Genomic DNA, 20,259 nt, shown 5'->3' with positions numbered 1-20,259 from the left:
TTTCTGATGTTTTATAGCCAAAATTAATAATCATTTAAATGAAAATATAATCTGCAGATAAAGGGAGGATTAAAATGATTGTTACTTGGGTTCCTGGTTACTATGATGCCCTCTGAGGCGGACACTAGAGTGTAAACTAGTGTAACACCAGAGGCAATTTAGCAGCAACCTCAGTGGTCGCAGTGTCATTTCAAAGTCCTTATTATTGGGTTTATTGGAGTGTCTCCAAAAATTATCATGACAAAGGTATTAAATATACTTCCATTGCCAAGAACATTGATTGCACTTGACAAACTTTAAAGAAAGCATCAAAGGCACCTTCAAAGACAGCCACAAAGAAAGACTCCAGGCAGAGATTCACTGAGAGCCTCTCCACATACTTCAGCCTGTTTATTCACTCACGTTTTGCGTCATGTCAGAGTCTCGAGCTTTAAGAGAAGGAGTGAAATAAAGCACAGGCCCTTGATTGAGAGGCTGGAAATGAGGGACTCTGCTCTTGCTTTAGTGGTTCCGTCCACTGCAGTGATTCAGGGGATAAAAATGTGGCCTGTGTCTCTTTAAGAGCGCTGGCCTGTCTGCAGAATGCATCAGTCCTGTGGAGCAGACACAGGCCAGCAGGAGGAGGGGGGTGAAGGGAGGAGCGTGGGGCTGTGCGGAGGGAGGAACAAGGACAAGAGGGAACAGCCGCAGTCTGGGCTTCCAGCCTTCTGGCTAGACTGCTGAAAGTTATTATTGAGTTCCTGTGTAGGGCCTCCCCTCCCTGCGGCATACTCTTCTGTGCTCACTACGAGGTGGACGGGGAGTGCGGGAGAGGCAAAGAGAAAAGTTGGCAGCCTCCCATGCCCCTTTGCAATGACCTTATATGCAACAAATAAAGGATAATTTTGTTTGATTCTGTGTTTTTGCAAGGGTGAAGCCTCTGAAAGCCTTGTAAGATCGAGAGCAACCACACATGCTAACAGCCTTACAGCTGCTCGACAGCAGCTGAAACTGCGGCCTAGCTCGCTGTTGTCTTAAGTTACAGTTTAGCAGACGTCCTGTTTTCTTAGGAATGGCCTTAACTAGTCAAGACAAGAAGGTTGACAGTGACCAATGAGAAAGCTGCAAACTAAATCCTCTCCTGGCGTGCTAAGTGATGAGTATGATTCAAGGACATGTGGTGGGAGGACGACTACTCCTTCTGTCTCCTTCAAATAACTTTGTCTTTACAGAATGAATGACAGTCATGAATTTAAAAAATGTGGCTTCTTAAAGCACGAATATAGAGATTGACAGATTATCAACAGCTTTTTCAGAGGTTTAATCTCATTTTCAGCACAAACTAGGTTGTATTTTTTTGCAGTGCTCAGTGTAATTAGTCTGTTGTAGGTTATCTTGTCAGCATTCAACCTGCAGGTCTCAGAGATTTGCTGCGAAAGGCCACGGAGATTACATAGTTACACACATCATGTCCTCCTCTCAGGCCTGTGCCTGCCTGCAACACTAATCCCTGGTCTGCCTTCCCCTTTAGCGGCTACATTAGAGCTGCAAAGCGCCTGCGTGCTTCCAGCTCAGCCCACCAAGAGAGAGACAGACTTTTATGTAATGCTCTGTCCGGTGTGTTTGTTCTCAACCTGCTGTTGCTTTAAGCGACGCTCCCTCAGGTTAACAGTACCCAGCTGCTGCCTGTCCTACTGTACCGAACTATGGCCATGGACGCGGCTTGCAAAAAAGCCTGAACCCATGCAGCACCTGAGGCTTGTCAGGTTTTCCTGCACATATCTTTTGCAGCATGTCACATATGTGCCCTGATTAATCCCAGCATGCGTCTTCATTCATGGTCAGTGCGATCATTCGGTCTCTGCTTTAAAGCCGTCTCAGGCAGGGTTTTGCAGGAAAGCTGGGCGAGGGGGGGAAAACCCTGGCGCTGAAATGGGTATTTTGTGGAGTTCTGTTTGTTGAGTCAGAGCTTAGTTGGGCTCTACTGTTATGTGGTTGCCATGGAGAAAAACACAGGCTCTTGTGCAATAAAATCATCCAGGAAAAGACATTTCCAAGAATTTTTCAGAGTCAAGAAACAGACGGCAAATTGCAGAATTCATGAGGTGCTGTGGTCCACCACCCGCCCCTCTCAGTCCTCCATTTTAGAGCGCTCGTATTCATTTTATGGAAGCTGCGAGGCTCGAGCCCTCTCACCTAATTACTTCTGTAAGCAGATATGTTTTCCTATGAACGGAGGAGGGAAACAAAACCAGTGTTTAAGGATGGAATGTGTGATCTTAGGAACGGATGTTGTGGGTGTTTTATCCCCCATTTCCCTTACAGACAATTCCTTGAACAAGTGGAAACAAGTGAAATGCTATTTGATCTCTGTCAAATATTACTGTATACACACACTCGCACTGTGAGGCCCTTGCACATTTGAGTCAGATTGTTACTCTGCCAGAGAGGGGGGAAAATTTTCAGAGGCAATAACTCCTCGTGCAGTTTTCAAAATGTGTTGACAGTTAATTGGTTGAACACTTATAAAACCCACTTGCTTTCTTGTATTTTTTTTCTCTTGGAACTGTAATTCTCTTTAGTTACGTCGTGGCTCTGCTCTTTAATGTGAGGTCTTTTATTCTTACTGTTTCCTGTCTATCTGAATGGACCCATTGGCACTTTTCAAATAGTATTTATCTTTGGCTGTGCTTTCTAGCATTAGAAAAATACTTCTTACAGTGTGTAGTGGTGCCGTGTGAAAAGCTATGATTCTAGGCTTTCAAGCATATAAGCTAAATTTGAAGCTCAAAGCTTTTCAAACAAGACTAATGTCTTTAAAAGCCACATCAGAGAATCATAGAATTAACTTATTTAACTAAGTGATTGTATGTCATTGTTTCAGTGGCTTAAGAAACAACAGCGGTGTAGCAGAGATTAGGTTTTCTAACCTGCTGACCAGGAAGGCAGCATTTCAACAGAATAACCAGAATGGCATCAGCAGAATTTATTACCTTGGTTCAACCAATTAGCTCCTGAGCTGTTCTCAGGACGTATACTGTGTTGGTGAAATGACATCACATGGGACCCTGAGTGAGCAGTGACCCTAACTTCACCTCGCCTTCTCACAGCTTTTATGACCTCCTCCTCTAAATTCCCCTCTGCCCTCGTCCTGTCCCCTCACACCTCCTAACCTTTGGTATTCATCCCATTTTCATCTTTCCAAATAAACCTGCCACCTGCCCTCCTCTCTACTAGCTACTCAGGGGGGGGCATGTGGTCATGTGGCTCAGCTTACCGTGAGGGCACGGCGTCACAAACCAGAACTCAGCTGACTGGCTGCTTTACCTTTTTAAAAAATGTCCAGCCCTCGATGACTGATTGGCTACATGGTTGTTGCTGATTTGTTAATGGCTGAAATTAGCTGTGTGTTACTGTGCTGATGGATATTGTTACTCAAATTGAATTATTTAAAGCACTAGGTCTGCTGAAACAGTTTTATATATTTAGTTAGCAATAAATGCTGAAATGGAAAGAGGGTCTAGTTCGGAGCTATATGGAAAATCAATTAATCAAAGAGCCATTTGATGATGGTATCTTCTGCTTTAGGAAACTGGAATCAGCGTTTTTCATAATTTTGTGTCATTTTATGGACAATAAAACATAAAATGAGACAGTGGACTATAAAAGAAAATATTTATCATGAAAAGAATCTTTCAGCCCAGTCTAGTTACCAATTCTAATTGTACGAGAAGACAGCAACATGATGGCCAGATAAATCCCTTGAGAGGATGTTTACGGAAAATTAATTCTCTCATTTAACCTAGCAGGGATTTCCTATCACATAGACTTACATAGACTTTAGAAATATAATTCAAAGACCAGTAGGAAAGAGTCAAGTATCATAAGACATATTTCTTATTGTCATTTCTACTGAAATGAAATGCTCTTGGGTGGAGTGTCATCAGGAAAGACAGTGGTCTGTTTTATCCCCCGTTGTTGAAGATCTGTCCATCTGGCCTGTCAATCTCTCTCAGACACTAGAGGTCTAGACCCTTGCTGATCCCAGACTGCCATAACTAGCAGTCACCATACAGTTGTCCTCCCTTCCCTCCATCAGTCTCCCAGACCTCCTCATGTCCAGACTCCCTCACCGTCTCTGCCCTGTGAAGGAGGTGCAGAGGAGTGGTCCAGTACCAGGTACTGCAAGTGATATAATGGTCTGTGTATTTGGAGCTGTTACTGTTTGGGTTGTGTAGAGGTTATCCAGTGACATTTTAATCGTCTTTCTGCCTTCTTTGCCGTGGCATTAGTATTAATCTGTAGGATTAAAACCCAGCCAGTTGAACTCTGGACTTGCTGTCTTGTTGCAGAGCAGAGGGGGAGCATGCTAACAGCGAGAATGGCATCGCACACTTCCCTGCACACAGGCAGGGATGTGCTTATCAGTGACAAACCAAGGTTTTCAGTCTGGAGACATCAGACCTCTGATGAGATGATGGTTTGTTAACACACCCAACTGTCTCAGAAGGAACAGAGTTGGTTTTTATCAGCGAGAAACTGCAGATTTTGAGGAGCTTCCTAAAGACTGAAAAAACAACCCTGATGATGAGAATTCACTATTTGACAGGAAAACTAAACCATTTAGAGTTTGGAAGATGACGGCGGGAAGGGAGGGAAGCTCCACTGAAAGTTGCTATTGAATTACATTATGTGAAATGCAGGATTTAGTGTTTTTGAAGCTTCTGATTCTATTTTAGTCTTGTGCATGTCCCCGAATTTATGAATGTCTTATAATAAGTTGTTTGAATGCCCCTTTAAAAGAAAGCCCTAAATAGGTCAAAATATGCCATTGCTGTATCCTGAAACTCAGGTTGCTCGTCATCATGAAAAAGAAAAAACGTCCCTCGCTGAAATTTAACAATGGTGATACAAGTGGAAGCGTATCTGGGGAGAAAAAAAAACATTTTTAGGACAACATGAAGTTTCAGCCATTTCTTTTTGTCATAAAATAGGTCGGTTTATTCTAAAATCCCTTTTTTGTGTTACAAGAATTATTATACAAATCAAGCCAAATTTAATGAATGTCTCTTTGTTAGTTAATACTAATAATTTCATCAAAGCAATTTCAGCAGTGTTCATTTTATTTTCAGAGATCAATTTCTTGTTCCTCTATGACAGCAAATAAACTGGCGCTGATTTCCAAAATACGAACCACTGAATCAGAGTTGTGTTGTTTACATTGTAGTCAAGAGGTTTAAATGTTGACATTACTCATCTCGGTTTGTGCGGAAGCCGTTTACCTGGTTTTTACAACCTTAGATGATAGAATATCACAAAGCATTTGAATTTTAGTCCTGTCCCATTTTATAGATTCAAGTAAAGGTAAGTTACGGGTCATTTAAATGCACAGAGATGCACTGCCGGCAGAGAATCAGATGAGTGCCAGTATAATGCCAAGGGATTAAGCTTGCATGGCAAAGATGGCGTTGGCACTGCTGCACTACAGAGATCAAGTTCTGTGAAGGCACGCACACATGTATAAAAGTCAGGATGCGGCCGCATAAAGGCTTTCAAATGGTCTGCACCACTGCCGCATGATACCGTATGAAATTAGAACAATATCGACTGGTTTGTAATTTTGGAACAACTGAAAAAACAGCTGGAATGCATCTAGAATTTCTCTATTTTAGGTTTGTTGCCTATCTGGAAACCATTTTAGTCACCCCGACAAAGAGTTTCTCTCAGCTTTCCTTTAATTCAATTCAAGGATACAGACACTCTAAATTACCACTGTGTGTTTCAGCGGTGTTGCCGCTGAAACGGCCTGGTCAGGGCTGTTTCTTTAATCAATGGATTATGTTGAATAGCAGATGTAAAGAAAAGAAGAACAGTAGTATTTACATGACTAAATATTTAATTTGTTTGGCTTTAAGCCTGAAAAACATCACTCCACTTCATTACACTGAGATGTCTTGTACCCAGAATCAACTAAAACTAAAGTAATTGGCTTACAAATCTAATTTCCTCACAAATTCGCAGAGACTCTTTCTTCTTTTATTCATGATGTTCCTCAATGTTGCATGAATACGTTTTGAGAAAGAATTGGTTTTACCCCTCAGGAACACTAAATTAAATTCCATAAACGTAGGTCAGCTAGAGTCTGTCTTTGCTCTTTCTCTCTTTCACTGTCTTTCTTGTTAACCTTCATCCCCTCTGGCCTCCTGGTTAGCACTGCAGCTGCTCCTACATTATAAGTGTGCTAAATGTGAATAGAAGCATAAAAGCATTGTGTGTGTGTGTGTGTGTGTGTGTGTGTGCGTGGGTGGGTGGTATGTCCCAGTGAATGTGCAGGAGAGTTTTTATGTATGTCTGCCTTTATTGGTTTGCAGACGCAGTCGTGTGACTTCCCTCGGGTCATGTGGTGTGATGTTTAATTCTCTTATTCTCTTATTCCAATAGTGCAGCAGGGGGGCTCAGACAACTATCTGCTGAATTTGCCACTATGTGCACCTATAAATACACCAGTCACAGGGCACGTTTCATTTCCAATCGTAACTTTGCCTCACAACCATACCAAACATGCTCATGCTAATAATATATAATCTGCTGTCATATCTGTTTCGTGTCTTTTGGTCTAGGGTTTCCATGTCTGTTGAAATAACTTATGAGCCCTTTGTACTGTGAGGTCATCCTCTGAGGGGAAAGAGTGATTTGGACTCCACTTTCAACGTACTGTAAGAAAGGCAGACGGGCATGTTCGTGTTATTATGGTTGCCATGTTTGGACCTGAATTGGAATTCATTTCTTGCCGTGTAAGAGTACAGTAATCTTTCTTTTTGTTTGTCCTCACCAGCGAGGTGATCTTTTCATGCACACGCAGAGAATTCACTTCATCCAGGAACAAGTTTCTTCACGATGCAGAAAACAGAAAGAAAATATGTCATTAAAAGATTATAGAGAGTTTAGTGTGTCTTAGTAGTTGGACATGTTGTATTATTGCACTGAATGAAGTGAACACAAAAGAATACTTGTACAGTTTGTCTTCACTGCAGAAAATCTCCATCCTATCAAGTCAAGCAGTCTATATTTTTACCCTAAAAATCTTAAGTTTTCAAACAAGTGTCAAAAAAAATCTGCTGGTGCGATAATATGATGTAATTAATACAATGGAAAATACCAATTTTTCAAACATTACCCAGAAATGACCATCTTGGGCAAATAAGCATTAAAATCAAGCAAGTTAAACTTAATTCAAGAAAATACTTGAAACAATGTGATTTGCATTGGAAGTAGGTAAAACACTCCTCACTCAATTTAAAGCTAGAGGTGGAATCCAACCAAGCAGATTTTACTGCACTTAAAAAGCTATTTGAGGTGCTGTCACTTAACTTGAGTATTTTCATTCTAGTTCACTTGCAGTGATACACCTTCTCTGCTACAATTCAGAGTGAAATACAATCACTCCACTACATTCATTTGACAGCCATAGTCGCTTGTTACGACACAAATTAAGATTTTACACACAATACACACGATGAACTTGTGCTGCATGTTGTTTTTGCACAGATTAACAAACTAATATAATTGCTCAAATTATCTCCACTTTGGCCAAAAGGAAGTCATTTTTCTACTTTTACTTGAGTAAAGGACCAGAATATTTCCTCCACATCTGCTCAAACGACCCAGTTAGAGATGAAATGATTTGATAAGGAGTTTTTTGCAGTGTTAAAGTCAAAAGTCAGTTTTATTTATGTAGCTCAAAATCACAAATTCCCCTCAGAAAGCCTTCACAGTCAACAAACGTAACCAGATAGGGACCCTTGATTCACATAAAGGAAAAAAAAAATGACATGGAAATAAAAAAGCAGGGGGAAACTTCAGGAGGAGTAACAGCGGAGAGACGACATGTGTGCAATAGATGCATATGAAGAGTAGACAGAAATGGCAGTGGTAAAAAAACAAAGTGGAGAAACAGGGACATGACCCTAACTGGTTCCACTGGAGCGACTAGATGTTGTGTAGCGTTATTTTCCCCCACACAGCTCCCTCTGTGAATGGTTGAGGCACGCCGAGCGCTGATTTAACGCTCCGTTCTACTGCCTTGAAGCTATATGTGTCAAGCTGTGTGGAGATATTTAGGAACAGGAGCTCATCCTGCATCCACCTCAGACCTCATCAAGTCTCAATCCCAAAGACAATTAGGACAATCCAATAAGCTTTACAGTAATGCCGACCTTATGCCAAGCCCTGCAGCTCTCTTTGTATGTCCATACTGTCATGGCTCAGTTCAGCTACATAAACAATATATCCTCAAACTGGACACAACAGAGACAGAATAAATTGATAAATTAAGCTGAGATTTACCGAGGGGAAATGGGAGCTTGTGCTGTATCTGTGTGGTGTAAGGATGAAGTTGCAGGGATATTCTGGGCAGACACCAATAATTTTCCCCCAGCTGTTACAAGGTGACCACAGGGCTTTATATAAATCAAGGGAGTGACGTACAATTTATACAGCGAGAGTTGAATAGAAAGCTCAAGGCATCCCTGTGAGCATCCAGACCAAACTACAGGGATCAGATTACTAAAACTAGTATTCTCTCACTTCCAACTAAGGCCGTTACCCAAGTGAGCCGTGCCAGTTGGTGTGCCCTTGAGTGAGACAGCGCCCCACTAAGCACATGTCGATCTGGGGATTACATTCAGGGGTTTAGGACGGGAAAGGAGGCCGTAATCTGAAACTGTTGTGTCTTGTTGCTGTGCACTTTTCTTAATGCCATGCTATCATGCAGCATGCGTTGGTATTGTATGACTGTTGCCTGAGGAAGTTCAGCTGGGGGAACTATTTTTGTCCCACCAGAAGAGTGCTGCCCCATGTTTTATTCCTCAATAATTTCATCTGTAAAGTTTTTTTTTTTTTTTTTTAGTGCTGCAAAAGATGCTGGGGGTTTCAATCTAATTATTGACTTCCTTGTGTGAAAAACATGAAAAATGTAAAGACTTGTAAACATGTCAAAATGATATAAAGTGAAGTTAGAGGAGGAACTTGTTGCGGAATACATGTATTTGATTTCTTGCTGACAGGGAGATGAGAGGATTGATATAACTCTCATGCTTGTACAGTAAATATGAGGTAAGAGCCAGCAGCCAGTTAGCTTAGCTTAGCACAAAGACTGGAAACAGGGGGAAACAGCTAGCCTGGCTCTGTTTAACTATTCCTATAAGTTAAAGGATAGTTTTAGTTTATCACAACAATGAGTGAAGTTTACTTCCTGCTAACAAAGTTCACCATATCATAGTAAAACTAAACCTATATATGAGCAGCTTTATCGGGGTTCAATAAATATTCAAGTGAAATAACAGTTCAGTCCCCATCATGCTCCAGTTAGCACTATTCTTCAAGCAGGTCAAATGCTCTGCTCTTAGAACAGATATTGATATGTTTGTGATGTGTTGTGTTTCTCTGTGATTATCCGCCATGGCAGCATGGAAATAGCTGGGGCTTATCCTGGTATTACCATGCCATTATATGGGACTAATTAAAAAATAAAGCATTTCTGCTCTTGCCCAGCTGCTATTAGACTCTGTTTAGCCTACAGGTTTGCTTTGAAATGCTCCCTCATTACAGCGCCTCAAAGAAATATCATACAATAGCGAGTTGAAAAGGGCAATGCTTGAATGGAGTCTTAAAGGAGAGGCTGTACTTGGCCTTCAAGTATACATTCCTTCAGCTCAGTGCTTCCTCTGTGGTCCCGCTCCCCTGGCCCACCCCCCTCCCACTCAAGACTCAGTTCCCACAAGGGACTCGGCCAAAGCAAACTCCTCAGAGGAAGTCTCCCTCTCTTACCAGTGAGAGAGGGACAGAGGAAGGGAGAGGGCGAGAGAGAGAGGGAGGAAGAGAGAGAGAGACAGAAAGAGGGATGTCCTATCATCTGGCTCAGTGGGATCTGCTAGGCAGTAGGATGTGCATGGAGGGTGTTATGACTCCGTGGCCATGCTATGTCTATGATGTGGTGGTGAGTTAAGCTCGTGCGGCTGCTCTCCTGTGAGGTCAGTGTCAGATTTAGCCAGCAGGTCCCTTGTGGTGTCTGGGAGTGTCTGTTTTCTGACTCTATTATGTCTAGCACTCATAGCCTTCCTGGAGCTGCAAACCTCAGGGTAGAAATAGTACCAGACAGGCAGACATCCTTTGTCGGGAAAACAACAGTCATGTCAGTAATTACAGAGTCTGATTACAGCAGGGCAGCAGTTCTTAGAAAACCACTGGCCTTGAGTCAGGCAGGTGAGGGGTCGAGTCACCATTGCTGGGCAGGACGCAGTCAGCAGGAGGTCTGGGTTAAAAGAATTAACCTGCAGTAGCAAAACCAAACAGTGCGCTCTGTGTGTGTGTGTGTGTGTGTGTGAAACGGTGTGTGTGTAATGTGGTTACTGGTTAGACAGGTAGGCATTTGTGAGTCAGGGAGACTCGAGGGGAGTGTCCAGACAAACATGTCATGTACATTTCATGAAGCAAAATCACCAACATGAAGAGACAGACAAGAAATGAGATGATAAACTTTATTACAGTTATGCATTAATTGGTAACACTTATTTAGTATTATGAGCATCATAAAAAATGCAGTGAATAGTTTATATTATACTCTGCAATGATGCTGTATAAAGACATATTTTAGTTTTTACATTAATAAATTTAGTTTAGTATATTAATGTACAGTATTTATGAGCTCTCTTATGAAAATGTTTTATATTGTTGGGACTGTATTTTAATACATTGGTATTCATTATCTGTTTATACACACCTTTTGACAATAAATGCTCATATCGGCTTACAACTACTTTATAATGTATCTTTATTTAATCTTTATATACTTTAATCTTTATATAATCTTTTTACTGACTATAACTGCTGTATATGGGGGTTAAAGTGAAGTGTTACCTCTTAATCTGTACATATTTTTGAGTAATCGTTAAGCCAAGTTAAATTAACTTATTAATAAAAGCATAAAACCGCAGAGAGAAGACTTTGTTTAACTGGAAGTGTTAAGTAAAGAGCACTGATTGGTCAGCAGATGTAAGGTAGCCATCATATAGTTTAGTCTTTGAAATGCAAGAAAATAGTGAAAAATGCTAAGCACAATTTTCCAGGGTCCACAGTTAAGTCTTAATATCGGTTGTTTTGTCTCATTCAACAGTCAAAAAAATATCCAATTTTACAGTGAATAAAAACAGAGAAAAACAACAAATCCTCACATTTCCAAACCTTGAACCAGAGAACAGGTATTATATCTGTTTGATAAATGCCCTAAACAGTTAAATGATTAATGAAACTTTTCTGTCAGCCAACCTGTTAGCTAAGTTTGTTTCAGCTCTCCAGCAAACTTTGGTATTTGTAATTCAGGTTTACAGTGCCAGACTTGACTAACACCCCCATCGATGAGCACACACCCCTACACTCATACACATATGCATGTCTACACCCGCACCCACCCACCTCCCCACGTGTCCAGACACCCACTCATAGCTGCATGCACACACATGCACGCACGCACGCACGCACGCACACACACACACACACACACACACACACTCATACAACGTCTGGCTTCGGGTAGAAAAGCTGTGAGACGTGATTCATTACCAGCCGGGCTTCTTGCTTAATGCAAAATGAGGTTTGTCATTAATTTCCATCTTGAGGTACAGCGAGCAGCGATTAGCAGCGATTAAGGTTTCACAACTACACGCAACCATGCGGGAGTGTTTTCCATTGAGGATTTTGAAGGTAGACAGAGTAATCGCTTGAATCGCACACACAGACTAGGGGATGGGAGTGTTTGCCATTCCTGGAGGCGAAATGTCATAGTAGTGAGTAAGAGAGTAGCAGGCAGGTCTGTGCTGGTCTCTGCGCCTGCTCAGGTAAACTTATCCTCTGTCTGACAAGTGTAGACCTGAGGGCCGATGAGGTTAGCTATCTCAACACATGCTCCTGCAGCTTACCACACACACAGACATACAACATATACAATCAGAGGCTCTGGAGATCCAGTATTTTATGGCACTTAACAAGGCAGATGCTTCCCTCCTCAAGTTTTCTAGACGCAGTCAGACATTTTCATGACTGTGTCGCCGTGCGTTAATATGCAACTTCCCCTGAACACTGCAACTCAATCGTCTGTCAGATCAGAGTGCAATTACTTTAATTCGTCTGCCTCTCTGTTTCTCTGTCTCTATATTGCAATATTTCTGTGGTTCGGGGAGTCGATCTTCTCCACCTGATGGCGCCTCTTCTGCCTGGCTGGGAGCAATGTAGCCCGACTGGCTGCCAGCCAGACCAGCTTGAGTGTCTGCTCAGCTCAAAGCTCTGCTCACACACACACATACACACACACACACACACACACACACACACACACACACACACACAAACATGCAGACATGCCAAGCCCAGAGACTGAACGCTTACACAGACACATCTTTTATCCTCCTTGTCTCTCTCTTTTCTGTTTGTGTAATTTGCTTCCTTTCTGTGACTCTCTGCTCTTTTACTTTAAGACCAAACTGTAAAAAGTCACGTCATGTTCTGACAAATCTGTGTTGCTTATGAATAATGCCATTTACAGTCATAGAGGAGCATTTTTAGAAGTTGTGGGCTCTTGAAATATCCGCTGTACTCCGTGATGTAATATCTGCGTTTTATCAGAGCAAAGACCACGATGATTAACCGTCTCTTCTCTCCTCTGTCCTCAGTCTCCCAGCCCACTCCCAGCCAAGAGGTCCAAAATCGACAAATCGCAATCCCCGTCAGCTGACAAAGACAAGAAACCTGATTGGTTACAATCACTGTCAAAGTCTGCACACAAGGTTTGTACGCTGTGTGTCAATGTTGCTAGTGTGAAACTGGATTTGCTGCTTAGCTCAAAGGTCAAAAGGATGACATAAAAGCCGCTGTCCTTTTGAATCATCACTTTATCATCTATGTCCGACCTCTCGTCATTCAACCTTGTTAAATAAAGGGGCCTTTGAGTGTGTTCGTCATGGCTGATTTAATGTTCTAGTGGTAGTTTACTGTGAGTTTATCCAAGCTTGTTGTTTTGTTTGCTGTTCCAGGATCTGAAACAGGTCCAACTGAAACAGAGGCCCTCTGCTTTCCGCCCCTGGTCTCCCAAAGCAGCAGAAAAAGAGAAACCAGCTACTCAGAATGAGGTGGAGAGGTGAGTCATCTGAGGAAGGCTGTGATAGTTTCAGTTTTAAAGAGTTTTAAAATGCATTTAATCAACCAATGAAATGCTATAAATTACCTGTATTCCCTCCACAGGTCCCACTCAAAGAGTCACGAGACTCTGGCGGCTCCCAATCTCACACTAGCTCCTGTGGCCCCTCCAGTCCATCTCAGGGACAGCCATGCTCCTGGCAGGGGGCCCACAGTTATTTCCAGGCCACTGCAGGAACTGCACAATGGAGACGCACAACCTGCAGAAAAACCAGCCCACTCCAGTTCTGACGACCGACCTGACGACATGGACACAGATGGAGAGATTGATGTGGATGACTGTGATGATCGTGAGTACCGACCATCAACTGGAGTTAGCAATAATCCAGAGGAACAGAAAAACTGAACACTACAAGAGTCAGTTGATATAAGCCCCAGATTTTACAGCTAAAAGTTGTATCAACATTAAGCCTCACTGGATAAAAGGCATAGTATGGCTGGTTCAGGGAGATTCCTGTACAATCCTGCCACCTGCTGTTTGATGGAGGAAATACAAGAGAGATGCAAGTTGTGTACATTTTGCTGTTATGTAGCCACAAAAAACATGTAATTCTTCAGTTTATTTGTAGCGTGTATATATTTTTGAAGCTGTGGAAATGAAGTTTTGCTGTCACGTTTAGTTTTGTTGCTGATACATGCAGCAATGAAAAATTATAAAATGGAAACTTTATCACAGTGAGTATGAATATATAGAAAGATTGTGGAGTGGCTCAACCAGTTTGAAAAAAATTTAAATTAAGATTTAAAAAAAAGTTACTACTAGTATAATACTACAATTGTAAACTTGAAACGGACCAAATCACTGAGGGTCCAGATGAATGAAAAATGATCCCACTTCCACATAGCTGATAGTGTTAGATATCATCCACTTTAAAAACGGAGTTCCTATGACGGGGCTGTGGGGGTACATCAGCCAGCAAAGTGTGGGGGAAAATGAGGTGAATGTACATAATCTTTTAATTTTCATTATTTCTCTGGCAGAGCCGCCACCTTTGTCAAAATAACAATATTCTTTAAGAATTAACACGATAACAGTATTCCTGCAATTGCTCTCTTAATAATCTATAACCTCTCTGTGCATCAGGTCCAGTGCCAGCTTCCTCCCTGGCTTCTCCTCCGTCAGCCTGCACCAGTGTATCTCAGACTCTGACCCCTCAGAGTATTGCTCGACCTCAGGAGGGACCCGTCTGGCTGTCAGGGACCATTTACCCAGAGATGGACACCCTGAGACAGATGCTGTACGGAGGCATGGACACCAAAGAGGCCCGGGAAAAACTTCTGCAGGAGATTGTGAGGATGAGAGTGAAGCAGGAGGAGAAGCTGGCAGCAGCTGTGCAAGCAAAACGCAGCCTTCAGCAGGTATCACGTCCTGAAATACTATGATGACAATGAAATGACAGTAATCTCTGAATGAATATCATGGTTTTAAACATGAAATGATTGTGATGTTTTTCAGGAACTGGAGTTTGTGAGAGTGGCAAAGAAAGGCCGTCTTCGTGAGGCCATCGAAGCCAAGCGCAACCTGCGAAAGGAGATCGAACGCCTTCACGTGGATTGGGAGAAGAAGATGAGGGACACGGAGGAGTCTTGTGGGCGGCTGAAGAGAGAGTTGGAAAGGGAGAGACAGCTGCGAGTTTGTGACAAAGGCTGCGAGGCCGAACGTCTCAGAGTCAAGTACTCCACTCAGGTAAGATGTCTGCAAGATGCACATAATCGCCAATAACCAGCAGTTTATTTGCGATTTTCTAACCATGTCACTCACTTGTGTTTTATTTATACTGACTGCTGCCTGTGTTTGGCTGTTTTTGTGCAGATTGAAGAGTTGCATGTGCAGCTACAGCAGGCAGAAGCTGATCGTGAGCAGCTGAGACAGGAGCTTCAGCAGGAGAGAGAAGCTCGGCAGAGCCTAGAGAGTGTCGTTAAAGACCTTCAAGCCCAGCTGGCCCTTCAAGCTGACAGCAGCCACCCTGGAGACTTCAAGGACGCTAACACAGACGCACACAGACAGAATACACAGCACAGCAATGGATCCTAAAGTTGCACATTCAAACTGGAGAAAAAGACTCAATAATAAGGAGCATGGTTAAGGACTTTGTTGCACCTCCTGTTAGGGAAAAAGAAACTCAGCAAAACACAAAGTCAGTTTTGTAGAGGAAAAATCTGTCATATATAATATGAAATGATATAAATCAATATTATTATGACAATATATGAATTTTATGAGATGAACTGGAAAGTAGCATGATGTCTGAGCATGTTGTAGAGCGTGAAATTAAGAAAGACTTCTTCAGTGATGAACACAACTCTCCAGTGACGTCAGAGACACCTGACGCTGTCCAAGGATTTTTTTTTTTTTCTTGGTATAAGCTATTCTAAGATGTGCAAATATAGCCACATAACACTACTTGAATATGAAGGGAAGAAACATGTTGCGCCTGGTGAAACATGAGCAGATGATGAAACTCTTGGTGCCACAAAATATTGGTACACTCAAAGGTGTCATTGCAGACCACTGGAAACAAGAGACACCAGTTTACCACTATTTACTTTTAATATCAGCTTGCTTTTTATAACTGTGTAGAGGATGTACTTTTTAAGAAATATTGCTTGCGCAGCACTGTTATTCCACAGGCAAGAAAAAAAACATCCATATTCATAAACATGTACGCATGTATACCAGCTTGTCTACCTTTTGTATTTTATAAACCTGAAGTATTGGAGGTTATGTGGGCTGCCTTCAGGTCCACCACTGTTTTATGCTTAGATATTTTATGGAAGTGTTACTTTTTAATATGATGATGCAACTTTATTTGTTGTTTGAACATTGTTTTCCAGTAATGTTTTTGCAACCAAACCATGTGATAAATGGCAAATATTCTCTCCCACGTTAGTGCAGATAAGTCTACAAATGCCCTCCAAAAGAAAAAAAAATTCAGTAGCTGTCTGTTTTTGTTGAAATGCGGTACTTCTGATTTTCTATTGAGTATTGTAAAATAATTTATATTCTATAATAATTTGCTGCCTATCAAAAGAAAGCATTCATTTTTAGTCACTGGTTTTAGGGCTCTTAAATCAACAAATGCTGTTTATATGAACAACATTTCTACATATATACAAAATATGGATATATATTTTTTTACTTTAAGAAAAGGAATTGCACTTTTTAAAGAAAAGAACCTTGCATTGTGCATTGTACTCCCTGTTACATTTTTCGAAACACAAGTTAACATGAACTTTGAATTTAACCACACTTTCCCTCAGTTCCCTCTGATGTAAATACAGTGATATTGTAAATAAGATATTTGTTGGTATGTTTGCTTGCTCCAGACTTAAATTGATTATGAATATTATTTTTTGCTCTTACTTGAAACCAAAAAGACAGTATATTTGGATTTGCAGAACTGCAATTTCATTGTTGTATCCCTGGTTATCATTACAATCACAGGGCATTTACACGAATGGATGGATGTTGGTTTAAACAAGGAGAATGAAATCATCAGTGGTCGTGAACTTGACCTATCAGTAGTTTTTCTAGGTTTGATACGCCCACAGAATATTCTAATTTGTCCCTTGATTTGTTTATTTGAGAAGATCTTTATTATTTGATGAATTATAGAGTATATATTACACCACAGACCAAAAACTGAAAAATGGATTTGAAATCTCTCCACCTCCAGCTCCCTCGTCAGATAGAGTAGAGGCGACACCTTCTTATGGTTTCAACCTTAGGTGCTCTCATATATTTTAGACAAGAAACACTTTTATGTCTTATCATTATGATACCCTCGCTCAGTATTTGTTGGGTACAGTGTAATAGCAATATCCATTTTGTTAGCTGATGCTGTTGTAGTTTTGGTTTGGAAGTGGGGGTTCACTTGCCTCTTGTTTCAATGTTTTCTTTTCCTTCGGAAAACTTGTATAATACCCATTAAAATCTAAATCAATCCTACGAGAAGAAGTGTTTTTGGTTTTTTTTTTAAACCACAATGGAGACATTGTTTGTGCATGTTCATTTTTTTAATTTGTATTTCTTGGGATGACAATGTCAGTCATGTTGGTGTCCACAAAGATATCTCAACAACCATTGGACCATGAAATCTGGTGCAGACATTAATGGTTCCAACACAATGTATCCTAATAACTTCAGTGGTCGCCTGACTTTTCATCTAGCGCTACCATCAGGTCAACATTTTAAATTGTCCAATACTTCAAAATTAATCACATTCCCATCAGACTCAGCTGTACTTAGTGTTTAATGTTTATTAGCAAATGTTAGCATGCTAACATGCTAAACTAAAATTAAAACTTTATGCTAAACATCAGCGTGTTAGTCTTGTCATTGTTTGGCTTGGCTTGTTAGCATGCTGACAGTAGCATCACTGAAGACAGCCTCTCAGAGACACTAACAAGGCTGGAGACTGGTTACGTTTTGGAAAAGAACATATAGGCCTGCTGAATGATTTCATATGGGATATAAGAATACAGCTACTTCAGAAACAACAGAGACAAACAGGAAACAACAACTCATAAGTGCCAGCTGGTGGCTCAGTTGCATCAATTAGGGATGTGGCTTAAATGCTTCTATGGGAGTGAAGTTGTTTATGTTATGCTGAGAGCATTGGTTCTTGATTTGTCTTTGATTTTTTCACAGAAGACATTTTGACTTGTTGTAGTAGAAAGAACTCAATAACATTTCTGACAGTGTGGCAATGAGCTAGCATGCACAACACCAGGAGCCTGAAACTGAAGCAACCAATTTAATCATATCCAACTTCATTATTTAAACCCGTGCATTTGTTCTCTAACAAGTCATAACGTCTTCTGTGAAAAATGAAAACTTACTAACAATTTAGGCCAAACTGATGCAGAAACAGGTGTTTTCTCTTATATTGGCGGATTGGATCTCTGCTAATACAGTTTGAAATTATGTTATGCTGGGTAGGATGCCACCAGACTGATACAAACTTTTGATGAATGTGTAAATTGTCTCACCTCATAAATAGCAAAATGAGGTTAAATAAATTCAACCATCCATTCATACTTTTAAAAGATACAACCAAAAGCTTGAAATCATAAATATACATCTATCTTTTTGGAGCAACTCAACTTTATTTCAGTGTATTTCAAATGTCAGTGGATCCTCAAGTATGTTGTAACATGATATACATGCATATGTATAGATGCACGTCACACTCATACCTCTAGGGGGAAATCATTGCCCACAGTTGAATAATTCAAGCTTGTCAATAGCCAAATGTACCAGTGTGACCATAACCTTAAATGAGCAGTGTTTAAGATGAAGTCAGAGTTTTGGTTTAAAATATTCAAAAATAACTAAAAGTATCTCCAGAATGTGTAGAAATATCAGTTCTTTTTACAGATATATTTCAGATATAACATGCTAACTTCAGAAGATATAACTGCAATACAGTTCACAGATGTCAACATGCTAAACAGCTAGCCCTGGCCTGTGCTTTTGCGTAATACCACTTTGTAACTTTCAGCCAACACCAAGACGAAACGCCACAGTGGGCAGTGCAGGAGGTGAGCTGAAGGTACATCAGGATAAGAGCTCAACTAACCCGGCTTGGACGTGGCTGCAGTTGGAAGAGCTGGAGTGGACGAAATGGGACTTAAGGCTGGCCAAGCAATCACAGACTGTCTGCGTCTTCTCAGTGACCTAGCTTTATCTCAGCAGCCCCGTTCAAGCTACTGCTTCAGATCCTAGATTATATAAAAGAAGTGAACTTAGCCACCATGACATCTCCCATTGGTTTGTGGACTGCTGTTTTGAAGCCACGAATTTAGCACGTTCAAAATCATCATCTTGGTTTTAACGGCCATCGTCACCTTGATTTTGGAGCCAGAAATGACACGTGAGTTTTATTCCATCATCTCTGATTGGTCAGGTTACACATGATCCACTGCTGAATGGTTAGTCACAACATACTCCCGCCCTAAAGCATACCGTGCTGGTGATTGAGACATTGTCATCATTAGGAAAGTGTTTTCTGAGGTTATAAATCAAGTGAGAAGGTAATTTTCTCACAGACTTTCACACATCAGACTTTTTTAGTCACCCCCTGCTGGCCATTAGAAAGATTGCAGGTTTGTGGCACTTCCGTATTGGTTTCACTTTTCACACCCAGAAGCTACGTCCACTTTTATGCAGTTTATGCTCTCGATGGACGGAAGACTCAGATAAGAAGGAGTGGCAGACCGTGTGTTTAAATCAAGAATGCTTTGTGTTCAAAATTGATGGACAATGTTTCCCAAATGTCAAACTTTTACTGTGAAGATGAAGACCATATTATCATTATTATCCTGTTGGTGCTGTTTTTATTTCCCCAGATGTAAATTCAAAAGATGCATTACAGCATTATTTCCTGGGTGTATATGGATGTGTAAATTTATATAGATAACTATATTCTGTTTTTTTTTATTTTATATTATATCCTCTTCTATTCTAAATGTAATTTTCTGCACAATATGTTCTATGTTTGTGTAGCATGATGGGACAACAACTTTCATTTCAAAGTACAACTTTGTGTTAAACAAATGGACGTTGAATGAGATGAGGGAATGAGTATAGTTTTTTTTTGCATTGCAAGGTGTATTGCAAGGTTTATAAGGAGAGAAGGGTGGAGGAGGGGGTGAAATGCTGCCCCCTACTTTTTTTAAGCGGGTGGCTAATTTCTACACGTTGCACCTTTAAATCATAATGCTGTCTGTCCTAAAAGCAGTCTCTTAAACCTTCACTGATTTCTACATTCTTTAAGTAAGATGAGTGCCAAAAGTGTACCTGAATGAATATTTGCGCCCTTCCTATGCCGCTCTTTTTCCTCTGAGGTAACCAGAGGCTTACTGGTTGTGTGAAAATCCCTCCATGAAAGCAAGGCTGAAGCCTCACTACAGGATTACAGCTTGAGGAAGATTTAGTGACTGACACATGTTGCACACTCTTTCTCTGCCAGCCGTCTCTCAGCGCAAAAAAATAAATACAAAGGAATCTATGGCCGCTACTCTGGATCA

The 20,259-nt window shown here is 41.0% G+C and overlaps 1 protein-coding gene across 1 annotated transcript in view; it reads left to right on the top strand.

The window, feature by feature from the left end:
* Positions 1-16,710, top strand: part of skib (v-ski avian sarcoma viral oncogene homolog b) — a 30,813-nt gene extending 14,103 nt beyond the window's left edge. Inside the window, exons 2-7 of the mRNA XM_070843493.1 lie at positions 12,705-12,818; positions 13,065-13,168; positions 13,273-13,517; positions 14,312-14,586; positions 14,684-14,914; positions 15,041-16,710. Of these exons, the coding sequence (XP_070699594.1) occupies positions 12,705-12,818; positions 13,065-13,168; positions 13,273-13,517; positions 14,312-14,586; positions 14,684-14,914; positions 15,041-15,262 (1,191 nt within the window). The 3' untranslated portion in view covers positions 15,263-16,710. The remainder of the gene's footprint in view (positions 1-12,704; positions 12,819-13,064; positions 13,169-13,272; positions 13,518-14,311; positions 14,587-14,683; positions 14,915-15,040) is intronic.
* Positions 16,711-20,259: the final 3,549 nt, after the last annotated feature.

This window comes from Pempheris klunzingeri, chromosome 2, assembly GCF_042242105.1.
Source record: "Pempheris klunzingeri isolate RE-2024b chromosome 2, fPemKlu1.hap1, whole genome shotgun sequence".
Lineage (NCBI taxonomy): Eukaryota > Metazoa > Chordata > Actinopteri > Acropomatiformes > Pempheridae > Pempheris > Pempheris klunzingeri.
This window is presented reverse-complemented; position numbering and strand designations above follow the sequence as displayed.